Genomic DNA, 11,877 nt, shown 5'->3' with positions numbered 1-11,877 from the left:
AGTTTGTTCATCGTCCTGAGGATGGGAGTCAAGGAGGATTTGGGCAGGGGCGGGCCGTGGTCAATTGTGCAGAACATCCCAGCTTTCTTTGCACAGATTTTCCTTCTACTTGTATATGCTTTCCACTTCCTTCTTTAATTCTGTTCTTACCATTCAGACTTCTCCTCCCGTGGGAGGCCTTCCCTAACACTCCCCAAGGGGGTCAGGCACCCCTTGTGTCCCCACAGCCCCACTCCCCCCATGTCTCCTCTATACCAGCCGTGACCACTGTGGCTAGTAAGGTCTTTCTAAGCACACATCTGACCATGGCCCTCTCCTACATAGACTCTGCCGTGGCTCCCCAGTGCCTTCAGACTTCTGAGATGCCCCTGGTGGCTCAGATGGTAAAGAATCCGCCTGCAACGCAGAAGACCTCGGTTCCAGGGAATGGCTCCTCAGTCCAGTATCTTGCCTGGAGAGTCCCATGGCCACAGGAGCCTGGCAGTCCATGGGACTGCAAAGGGTTGGACATGACTGAGTGACACGTTCCCCGTACTCAACAAGTTCTGTGGCCCCGAAGCCATAGAACCTTGTAGATCACAGTTACTGGGAGGCAAATTAGGCCCTCTTCTGGGATAGGTAGAGCAGTGAGCATCCCATCCTAGGAGATACTCACGTGGAGTTTGCATAGCCGTTAGCTGTTGGGGAAGGCAAATTCCTGCCCTGAATCGTAACTGGAAAAGGTAACAGATTCCAGGTCTGATACAGCTCAAAATTTTTAAAGATTGTAAAAACTGCCAGCCTTTATTGAGGGTTTGTGCCAGGCCTGTTTCCTGTGAATTCTCTCAGGTCTACATGTGTACCTTAAGGGCGTTCCAAACATCTTCTTGGCTATTTAGGACTCTCCCTTATGTGCCCATCTTAGAGCCCACAGAAGGCCACGCTGAGGTGACATCTGAGCAAAGACCTAAAGGAGGGGAAGGAGCCCTATGGATCTCAAAAAAAGTTTACGAAAAGGGAATAGCAAGTGCAAAGGCCTTGGGGTGACCATGCCTGGCACTAATCTCTCCGTGGTTTGCCTCATTTCATTCTGATCTCTGCTCAAACACATCCTTCCGGGCCTTCCCTGACTGTTCAGTTCAATCTAAAACAGTACTCCAGTCCCCAAACCACTCTATCTCCTTATCATACTTTTCTTCATGCATTTATTTTACCCCAAGCAATCAGACCATTTTCTGTCTCCTCTATGAAAACATCACCTTGAGAGCAGAGCTTTTTCTCTAGTTTGTTCACTGATGCACCCTCGTGCCTAAAATGAGGTCTGGCAGTTGGTACTTGTATTTGCTGAGAGAAGTCCTATTATTAACCTCTTATAAATGAGCAAGCTGAGACCTTGCCCAGGGTCACATGACTTGTGATTGGTGTGCAACCTGGAAATTATGCCTTAATGTTGGCCCAGTCCTGCCAACTGAAGGATGCCCTGATGCAGCCCGAGCATTTAATATAAACACCCAAGGCAACGTTGCATAAGCAGTGTCTCAGAGACCACCTGGCACCAGTCAAATGCCCTCTCCTCCCCTCCAGCTTTGACCAGGACCTGACTACACCATCCCCAAACCAGCACAGCGGTGGGGAAAACGCCTGGGGGAACCCCCTGGACTGAAGCACTGCCCAGAGTGCTAGCCCTAATTCCCAGGGGCTACAGGCCAATGAACTGAGGTACTTCCTCCTTTCATGCCCCGTGGGTGGACAGATCCGAGTCTTAGTTCAGAAGGCTCCATGTGTCACCTCCTCTGGTAGGTGAACATTCACTTGCAATGGCTCCGTCCACAATCCACTCTCCCCAGGATCACGAGCCCCAAATACGTTGCATTCAGTTCAGTCACTCAGTCGTGTCTGACTCTTTGCGACCCCATGAATCGCAGCACGCCAGGCCCCCCAGTCCATCGCCAACTCCCAGAGTTCACTCAGACTCACGTCCATCAAGTCAGTGATGCCATCCAGCCGTCTCATCCTGTCGTCCCCTTCTCCTCCTGCCCCTAATCCCTCCCAGCAGTTCCTATGCAATATTGCTCTTTATAGCATCGGACCTTGCTTCTATCACCAGTCACATCCACAACTGGGTATTGTTTTTGCTTTGGGTCCATCCCTTCCTTCTTTCTGGAGTTATTTCTCCACTGATCTCCAGTAGCATATTGGGCACCTACTGACCTGGGGAGTTCCCCTTTCAGTATCCTATCATTTTGCCTTTTCATACTGTTCATGGGGTTCTCAAGGCAAGAATACTGGATTTTGGGAAACTTGCTCTTGGATTACAAATGGTATATCTCATGGTAACACTTCCAGGTGGGGGTGGGGAGTTGCAATTTTAAATTCCTTATAGACATCTGTGAGCTTTTAAAAAAAATCTACCGGAGTTCAAAAGTTCAATCTGGCCTGCACAGTTTCAAATACATTTTAATTATTTTAACAAATACGAGGGAAGCGCTTTCTATAAGTATTTAACTAGTATTAGCACTAAACACTGGCTGGAGCAGGAGGCTAAGACAGCTGGTGGGGGGGCCTGCCAAGATAGTACAGTTCAGCCTGTGAAGAACCAATATGGCCTGGCAACAATAAGCTCCACTGAATATACATACAGCCTCAGCATGAGCCCATTTACTCCTCCCGACCACTCTAAGACAGGTGTTATCATCGCCATTTTACAGCTGAGGAAAGGGAGGCAGAAAGGTGCTTGCGAGGTTCCCACAGCTGCCATCTGAGTGTCTTTGTGGAGGGTCTCCATCCACCCTCAAGCCTAGCCTGTGAGGTGAGTACTAGTATTTCACAGATGTGGCAATTGAGGCACAGAGCACAGAAGTTAACTTGCTCATTTGCTTGTGACCACACAAGTCAGGGAGTGGTAGGGCTTGGATCTGAACTTGGATTTGGGAGTCTGGAGGGACTTCCCTAACTGTCCAGTGGTTGAGACTCTGTGCTTCCGAAAACAAAGCGTGGAATTCACACTTAAATGATACCCAAATGTGTCACCCAATGCAGGAGCCAGGAGCCCCAGGTGGCTATTTAAAATTAATTAAAAAGAAACAAAATTAAGAATCTCATCCTTCAGTTACCCTCGCCGCATCTCAAGTTCGTCATGGCCCCACGGCCACTGGCAGCTGCACTGGCCAGTACATGGGGTGAACATGGTGGAAAGTTCCACTGCAGAGTTCTGCTACAGTCTGCAGAGTTAGGAGCCAACATTTAAAACTGAGAGATTCAACATAAACATCCCCGTTCCTGGCTTCCACTGAAAAATCAGAACATCAAGCAACTCCAGGCCCACCTTAGGGCCCCAGCCGGCAGAGCCGGGCAGCAGCCGCCCCCTTGACATGAGGAGTCTCTGGTCCATGGTGCCCCACAAGCCCACACTTGATACATTTACACAGCAGCCTGGTGGCTCCAACCCCACAGCGCCATCCTCTTCTTTTTCCAAAGGGAATCTGGGGCCAAAGAGGAAGACACACTTGCGCAGACCACACGGCACACAGGAAGACACAGGCAGGGCAGGGTCCTGCCCAGGGTTTCAGATTCCCAGGCCAGGGTCAAAGACCAACCCACTCTGTGGTCAGCAGCTGATCAGCCACTGTGGGACGAGGTCCCCCAGTGTCCCACACTGCACCCTGACATGCCCATCTGGAGACCCTCTGGACACTGAAATGTGCCGTCTGGGATTAACTTTATTGGACATGTGGTTGCCCAAGCCATGGTCTGGGAGCGCTGGGCCTCGGGCCTGGAACCCAGGCACTTAGTTTGCAGAGGCCCAGGGGTCAGGGCTGTTTGGAGCGAGGCCACAAGCGGCTGGTGAGAGAGCTGAAGAAGAGGTTCTGCTTGCTGGATTTGGAGAGCTCAGCCAGGCGCTGCTGTTCTTCCTGGAGTTGGGGGCAGACAGAGAGGAGAGTCAGCCTGAGGGCCACCTCCATCCTTAAACCTCTGCCCAGCCCAGACTCCTTTACCCACAACCTCAGAACACCAGCCCAGACACAGGATGAGACCAGACTGCAAAGACTGCCGTCAGACATTGGAAAAAGCCAGCTGTGAGCCACAGAAGCCCAGACTCTCATAAGCCCCGTCCCCTGAACCCTGGGGACCTAGCCCAGGCCCTCCCCCGATGATGTCATCTTGCTCCTTGAGCCCCTGGTGCCCAGTCCTGAGCCCTAAGACCCCTGTCTGGATGCTGAGGGATGCCAGGCCCAAATCTCCAGGGACCTCTCCTCTGTGCCCTCAGGAGCACCAGTCAGGAACACAACCCCAAACCTGGTCAACCTGAGCCTAAATGCCTGGGAATCTCTTTCTCAATCTATATTCTTAGCCCCATCTACAAATGATGAGGATCACACCAAGGTCATCAGAACTTGCCCAAACCTCGGGCCAAGGGTCCAAGGATCCCTCTTCCCAGACCTGATCCAAACCCCCACCCTACAAAATACCAGGGCCCCCAGAACATCAAGGTCTCTGAAAAGAGAGACAGAAGTGTTAGCTGCTCAGTCGTACCCAACTCTGTTACCCTGTGGACTGGAGCCTGCCATGCTCCTCTGTCCATGGAATTCTTCAGGCCAGAATAATAGAGTGGGTTGCCATTCCCTCCTCCAGGGGGATCTTCCTGACCCAGAAATCAAACTGGGTCTCCTGCATTGCAGGCAGATTCTTTGCCATCTGAGCCACCAGGGAAACCTTCAAGGTCTCTGGACCTATCTCAAATGCCTGGTGTTTCCTGCCTCCTGTCCTCAAAGCAGGCTGTAGGATCTATTCACCCCTCATTACAAGGGCCTTCGGGGATGGGTGGTGTGGAAGAGAAGGCCCTTGAAATGAGGTCACACAGCCAGAGTGGAGACAGGTTGCTTAGAGCTCCTCCATCAAGAGCCTGGGAAGCTGATGGGACATCCCCCACCCACACTGGGGATCTGAGCACCCACCTGCTCTAGCCGGCTTTGCCGCTGTTTGAAAGCCTCCAGTGGGTCTTCCTCTAGGGCGTAGTGCTCCAGCACAGTTCGGACATCCTCCACACCATTCAAAGCAATGGCTGGGGACACAGCAGGTGGGGGTCAGCCAGGATGAAGGCCAGAGGGAGGTGGGGCCCACAAGGGTAAAGGTCACACTTGGGGGGGTGGTTGGAGTTACATGGACCCTTCTCAGTAGCCTAAAAGGGCTCCCCCTGAACATTCCTGGGCATCCTCTAACCACTCCAGAAGAGGATCCCCAACATTCTAGGAAGCTTCTAAAGACTGCAAGATGCTTATGGATCTCCTGCATCTTAAATCCCCAGTTTTCCATAAAAAACAAGCCAGGATCAAGCATCAATCATTCCCCTTGGGGGTCAAGGGCTTCAGGGTCAGAGCCCAGGAGGTCAGGGGTCAGCCTCACTCTTGAGGAAGGCAGACAGGTCCAATAAGACCCGGTCATCGGAGTTGCCATCCCAGGGCCGCAGGGCAACGCCGTTGTAGGGCTGTAGGCGAAAGGCTTCCTTCTTGCAGTCCACAACTACTACTCGGGCCGGGTCCCGATTCAGACACGAAATGTCCTGAAAGTGGGTGAAAGGTCAGGTCAAGGCCTATGCTCCTCTGCCAGGCAGGAAACCAAAGACGGGGAGAGAGGCAGATAGATAGACCACACACACTTGGAATCCCACACTGAGAGCACCACGAAAGGGCCTCTTGAAGACCAGGCTGGGATGATGACACCCAACCTTCCAGGGAGTGGGGAGCAAGCCACACAGACTCCTGGACCCGAGCCTGGGCGCACAGACAGGTTGATTCGGAGGTTCCTTGGGGAGGGAGGTGGCCACTTGTGCATTTAACCATAGGCCTCTGGTGTTTGTGACAGGTTGCAAGTTTTTGAATTGCTCACAGGTAGAGGTGCAGACTGTTCCACAGCAACACACATGGAGTCACACAAAGACAGGCACCCAGACAGACCCTTCAAGAGCCTCCATTACAACCCATGTCCCTCTGAACCTTGAAAAACTCCATAGACCCCTAGACCCACCAAGACAGTCAGAAACCCAATAGACGATCAAGACAAATGGGTATTTGGACAACAACCCATAAAGAGACCCAATTCACAGCCCCACAGACTCCTGGACCCCTATCACCAGTCACAGCAACAGATCCCAAGGCAAACAAGTGCCAGCCTTCCCCCAAATCCCAGAGGCCCACCATGGCCCCCACATGGCACCTTAACATGGTGCCCATCCATGTATCTCGTGGCGTCCCGGAACAGGCGGTAGGAGATGAAGCCGTGGGGGTCCACGCTGTCGATGAGTGGAAAGGCAGTCTGGGGGTGGGGCGTGGGGAAGAACAAGGTCAGGCTGAGCCCTGGCCCTGCAGCTCTCCCTCACCTCTTACCGCATCAACCACTCCAGCCCAGCCCCGGGCCCTCACCATGCCAGTCTCCGATGTAAAGATGACGATTTCATACAAAGGGGCGAGCTGCTGGAATAAGGTCTCGATGCCTGGACGCTTCTTAAACCTCCAGCCAGTGGCTAGCTGGAAATGCAGTGAGAACAGTGACACGCTGAGACCCAGAGTATTCTCTGTCTCTGTGGCTCGCGGAGGGATCCACTGGTACAGGGCTGTAACTGAGAGTCTAAGAGTCTGCAGGATCAGGTCCCCCAATAACAGCTGACTCCCCTCTAGCACTGACTGTGTGCCAAGGTACACCTGCAATAACCTACGGGCTGGGAAGCAGCACAGGCGAGGAACGCAAGGCAAGGAGGGGTGACCCCTCTTCCCCAAGAACACAGAGCAGAATGGGGGCTGAACCCCAGCCTGGCTCCAGCATCTGTGCTCCTGACCATGTCACCACAAGCCAGCCACCCAGGCCTATGCGGTGTCCCCAACCCGCTGCTTTCCCCAAGACACACCGACCACTCAGGGTGCAAGAGGACGCCAGTGAGCTCCAAGACCAGCGTGTATGGGGGTTGGTAGTACGGCTCCCGCAGAGGGTCTGGGAGAAGGCAGGGGCTGGTGGGCTCGATGATCATCTGTGAAAAGAGCGACCAGGTCTGGGGACTCAGACAAGGGGGGCGGGAGGATGGTGGGGGTGGGGTGGGGCTGCGGCCCCAGGCTCCTGCTCACCTGTCTGTAATCTTTGAAATATTTGTATGTCCGGCGCAACTGCTGTACCAGAATTGGATCTAGGAGAACACCAGGGCAAAAAGGGATTCCAGGATAAGCTGCTGCTCAACCCCCTGGACAAACCAGGGGTTTATCTACCGGATACAAACAGGCCTAAAACACCCACCTGGTTTGAAATAGCTCATTTCCAAGAACCAAGGCAAAAGGGAATGACATAACCTACTGCCAGGTAGGAACAAACGTTTTTATTCACCTGTCAAGTTTTAATCTGAATACTTATATCCGCACATCACCCCAGGTATAAAATAGAACGCTGTATCTGCCCACTTAAATCCCACATATGTATAAATAAATCTGCTAACATTATGGCAGTATATTTTGTCAACGCTGAACCTCTAGGTCTCCAGGTGTGCCCACTTTAAGCGAGTATGTGGAATCTAGGTAAGCCACGATAAATACACACACCTCTATATGGGCTTCCCAGGTGGTGCTAGTGGTAAAGAGCCCACCTCCGATGCAGGAGACATAAGAGACTCAGGTTCAATCCCTGGGTCAGGAAGGTGCCCTGGAGGAGGACATGGCAACCCACTCCAGCGTTCTTGCCTGGAGAATCCCAGGACAGAGGAGCCTGGCAGGCTATAGTCCACGGGGTCGCAAAGAGTTGGACATGACTGAAGCAACTTAGCACACCACCAGTTGGTTCTCAACTAAAAAGCAATTTTGTTCCTCGCTTCCCAGGAAACTTCACAATGTCTGGAGACATTTTTGATTGTCACAACACTGGCATCTAGTGGACAGACACCCCAGACACTGCTAAGCATCCTACAATGCACAGGACACTCCCCTAGGACAAAGAACTATATGACCCAAGCTATCAATGTGGCTGAGATTAGCAAATCCTGGTTTAAAGCAATACACCAAGTCCAGTTTAAAACAGAAATCTTACATGACTCCCTATTTCAATACAGTATTTTTAGTGTAGTTAAACTACTATCTCTAGACCTGTCTTTTTGAAACCAAAACACTGAAACACCACTTAAGCTGTGAACACACACACTAAACCTACAGGTTTACCCGTTCACCTTAAATCAGTATGTTGACTTGTTTAAAATAGTATGACTCTACATCTGCCCAGTTAACACATACTTAGCTACCTGCCAAGTTTAAAGTGAAAGTGAAGTCGTTCAGTCGTGTCCGACTCTTCGTGACCCCATGGACTATATCCTACCAGGCTCCTCTGTCCATGGAATTTTCCAGGCTACAATACTGGAGTGGGTTGCCATTTCCTTCTCCAGGGGATCTTCCCAACGCAGGGATTGAATCCGGGTCTCCCGCACTGCAGGCAGATGCTTTACCCTCTGAGCCAACACCAACGTAATAACATGCCGGCTTGCAAACATCTCCAGCACAAACAAGTGGCTTTCTGGACCTACCAGTTTTATATTTCTCTTGGGAAGGACCAGGTGTGATAGAATTGGCAGCTTCCCTCTACTATCCAATTTGTCAGAAACTTCCTAAAAGCTGGCTAATCAGAAGGCGGGGAGGGAGGAAGGAGGCATTGTTTTGGAAATGAGCTGGATGGGCTATGGCCTGGTGGGAAAGAGAGGCTGTCATAAACAAGGGGGTGAGGGGCTGCAGATGCTCAGATCTAAGGCACAGGAAGCCATGTGTCTGGCAGAGAAAGCCCAGTTCTCCCCCAGGCAGTCCCACCTACCCAGGAGTCCCCTCCCCCACTGCCCCTGACCATCTGCTCCTGGGCTGAGGGGCCAGGGAAGGGGACTGGAGTTCTGTATGCCCCTCTTCCCCCAAGCCATACAGCTGCTGACTCCCCCACCTCCCAGTGGAAGTGGGTGGGGTGAACCAAATGGGGAGGGCACAGTAGAGAGGGTCAGGGGACCCCAGAATCTACGATTGTATACTCACCGTTGTCGAATTCATCGGGAATCTGGGAGGTAGAGAGAAAAAAGAAGGGTTTGGGACAGCAGAGGCAAAACCCAGGCAAGGAATCTCCGGGGCCCTGGGAGGAGCAGGCAAAGGTTCCTGGGAGGGAGGGTTCACTCCAGACCAGAAAGGAGCCTGAACAGACCAGATGGGAGGAGACCCACAGGATGCGACCCCTGGTAAGGCCTCTGTGTCTCTCTCCCACTCACCTTGGCACCATTTTCATCCACAGCATTGTTTCCTGCAAGGGAGATAGTGATGAATGAGAAACTTGAGGCCTGGTCTCCTGGGACTTATGGGAGGAAGAGGGCAGAGGGCCTAGCCTCCTGGGTCTGAGGGAAGGGGGCTAGAGGTATGGTCTCCTGAGAAAGAGGAGGGGGCTGGTAGCCAGAATATCTGGGTCTCTGAGACAAGGAGGGCTGGGGCAGGGTCTCCTGGGTCTCTGAGGAATAAAGAGACTAGAGGGAGGACTGGAATTTTGGGTGCTGAGGGAAAAGGTAGCTTAGGGGGCTGGTCCAGACCTCTCCTTCCCCCCTTTAAACTGACTCCCTATAGCTTAGTACAGGAACCAACTAGAAGGAGTAGAACCTTGAGCAGAGGGGTAGTAGGGGGATTTCTCTCATTTCCAAGTTCCAGTTGGCTGCCCTGAGGGAGGAGCCCGGGAAAGAAGATGGGTGAAGTCCTTAGGGGATAGAGGGGGCAGTCCCCCCAGCAGAATAGAGGGCCAAGAGAACGTAACTGGGGGACAGGGATATGTTCCTCACCGAAGATATAGATGACGCTCACGGTCCCACCAGCCCCAAGCAGCCCAGCGAGCCAGAGTGCCACTTTTTTGGCATAGCTGGGACCCTCAGAGCTTCTCTGCTGCTGTGGTCCCTGCGTCTGGGCCTTAGTGCCTGCTCGGCTCCCAATCTCTGCAACCTGCAATTGAGAGGGGGTAGCTTGGCCAAGAAAGGAGAGAAACAAGGTCGGGGTGTTTCCAGCACCCTGGTCTAAGAAGAATCAAGGTTGAGAGCCAGGAAGAAGACACCCATATGGCCTCCAGGTGTTGTGTGCCTAAAGGGGCAGGTAGGGGACTGGGTCTCTCAGAAAAGTCAAGAACTAAACTGGCGCTATGATCCCAGGGGTTCAAGAGATGACAAGCCCGGGGCCCAGGATCCTACAGAACCGGAGCGCGGGTGGGGAAGCAGGGCAGGGAGATACGATCAGGGACCCTGACTGAACACTGACTAAGATTTCTGGAGCAAGCTACTGAAGGCCACGCAAGAGGACAGGACGGGGAGTTGCGTCCTCCAGCCGTCTGGAGCTCACAGTAGCGTATGGAGGGGGACGGAAGGGAGGGGCAATCGCCTGCTGGGACTTGGGGAGGAGGGCACAGAAGTAATGGACCCGGAGGTCAGAAGGGCAGGGTCTCTGTCAAGATGGAGGCAGGTCGAATCAGAAGCCCTAGCAACACCACGAGCACCAGGGCGGGGAAAATACCGCGAGGCCAGGCTGGGCCTCCAGTGTCCCGGGCCCCTCCCCCTCGAGTATTACCTGAACCGTCACCGAGACAGAGCAGGTGACCCCTCCTTCCCCGGCGCCCACGTGGGGTCGAGAAGCTGGGGTCCAGAAGAGGTGGGATCCAGAGGAGGTAAGGTTCAGAGGACACACTTGAGTCCCCAAGCATCTATCCCGGGGAAGCCAGGGCTGCCAACCCCGGGAAGCGGGGAAGAGACTCAAAACGCGCGTGGCGTTCCCTTCAGCACCTTGAGGTGCTGCGTTCCAGAAGCTCCGGGCGGCCCCGGCCCGCCCGGAACCACAGGAAGGAGCCCCAGCACCCGGGGACCAACCCCATCCGGCTCACCTGGTCCGGGGCCCGAGGGGGCGGCGTCGCGAGCCTCGCACACAGCCCCCGCGCGCCTTGCCGGAGCCCGCTCCGCAATCGCAGGAACAGCGCCGCCGAGGCCGCCATCTTGCGCTGACGCCACGCGACCCCGCCTCCTCACTCTCTCCCCCCGCCCCGCGCCGGGGCCGCGGCCAATGGTAATGCAGGGGCGGGGCGGGTGGACGGGAGCCCGAGAGAGACAAAAGGCTGCGGGCTGGGAGTCTCCCGCCGTCACGTCCTGCTCAGGCCGGAGGGCGTTCCAGCGCCCACGCCACAGGACGGGGCGGGACACCCACTGCCCGAGGTCAAGCGGAGGCCATAAGGAAGGGACCCAATTGTTGCTGGATTTGTCCTAAAAACTAAAAGCCAGCTTCACACACCTTCCTCACGAGCGACCGAGAGGCCTCATCCGCCTTCCCTCCCCTTCTCCCAGCCCTTTCTTGCTTGAGTTTCCTAAACTGGGTCTGGAAAGTCAGCCAGTTTCATGGAGGCTCAGCCAAACGAACCGCTGCGGGCTCAGGGTATTGAGAGGAAATCCGAGAATTAGAGGCTACGGGAGCCATGATTAATCTTCCACATGTAAATCACCACACGGCATTTAGGGATAAATACTAAGATAATAAGGACTTCCCAGGTGGCTCAGTGATAAAGAATCCGCCTGACAAGCAGGAGACGCAGGTTCCACCCCTGGGTGGGGAAGATCCCCTGGAGAAGGAAATGACAACCCACTCCAGTATTCTTGCCTGGAATATCCCATGGTCAGAGGAACCTGGGCTACAGTCCATGGGGTCGTCGGTCACAAGAGTCAGACAGGACTGAGCGACTAAACAACAGCAACAACTAAGGTAGTAAACATACGAAGTCAGGTGAAAGACACAGAATTTTAGGGTTGTGTTACTTCTGGAGGGGAATGGACTGGTCCTTCTTATTTGGTACACAGATAGCTCCTAAATTGGGTGGTGGAGACATGGGTGC

At 53.7% G+C, this 11,877-nt stretch overlaps 1 protein-coding gene across 1 annotated transcript; it reads right to left on the bottom strand.

The window, feature by feature from the left end:
• Positions 1–3,680: 3,680 nt before the first annotated feature.
• Positions 3,681–11,014, bottom strand: TIMM50 (translocase of inner mitochondrial membrane 50). Its single transcript, XM_052655700.1, has 11 exons — positions 10,882–11,014; positions 9,800–9,956; positions 9,245–9,276; positions 9,018–9,039; positions 7,095–7,153; positions 6,881–7,000; positions 6,399–6,503; positions 6,193–6,291; positions 5,383–5,539; positions 4,935–5,041; positions 3,681–3,890 (listed from the first exon to the last, which is right to left on the bottom strand). Exons 1-11 carry the CDS (start codon positions 10,987–10,989, stop codon positions 3,789–3,791), a joined length of 1,068 nt encoding a protein of 355 aa, XP_052511660.1. The 5' UTR covers positions 10,990–11,014; the 3' UTR covers positions 3,681–3,788.
• Between the last annotated feature and the right edge of the window lie 863 nt (positions 11,015–11,877).

Source organism: Budorcas taxicolor, chromosome 18, assembly GCF_023091745.1.
Source record: "Budorcas taxicolor isolate Tak-1 chromosome 18, Takin1.1, whole genome shotgun sequence".
Classification (NCBI taxonomy): Eukaryota; Metazoa; Chordata; class Mammalia; order Artiodactyla; family Bovidae; genus Budorcas; species Budorcas taxicolor.
Note: the sequence above shows the minus strand (reverse complement) of the source record. Positions and strands in the feature narration are given on the sequence as shown.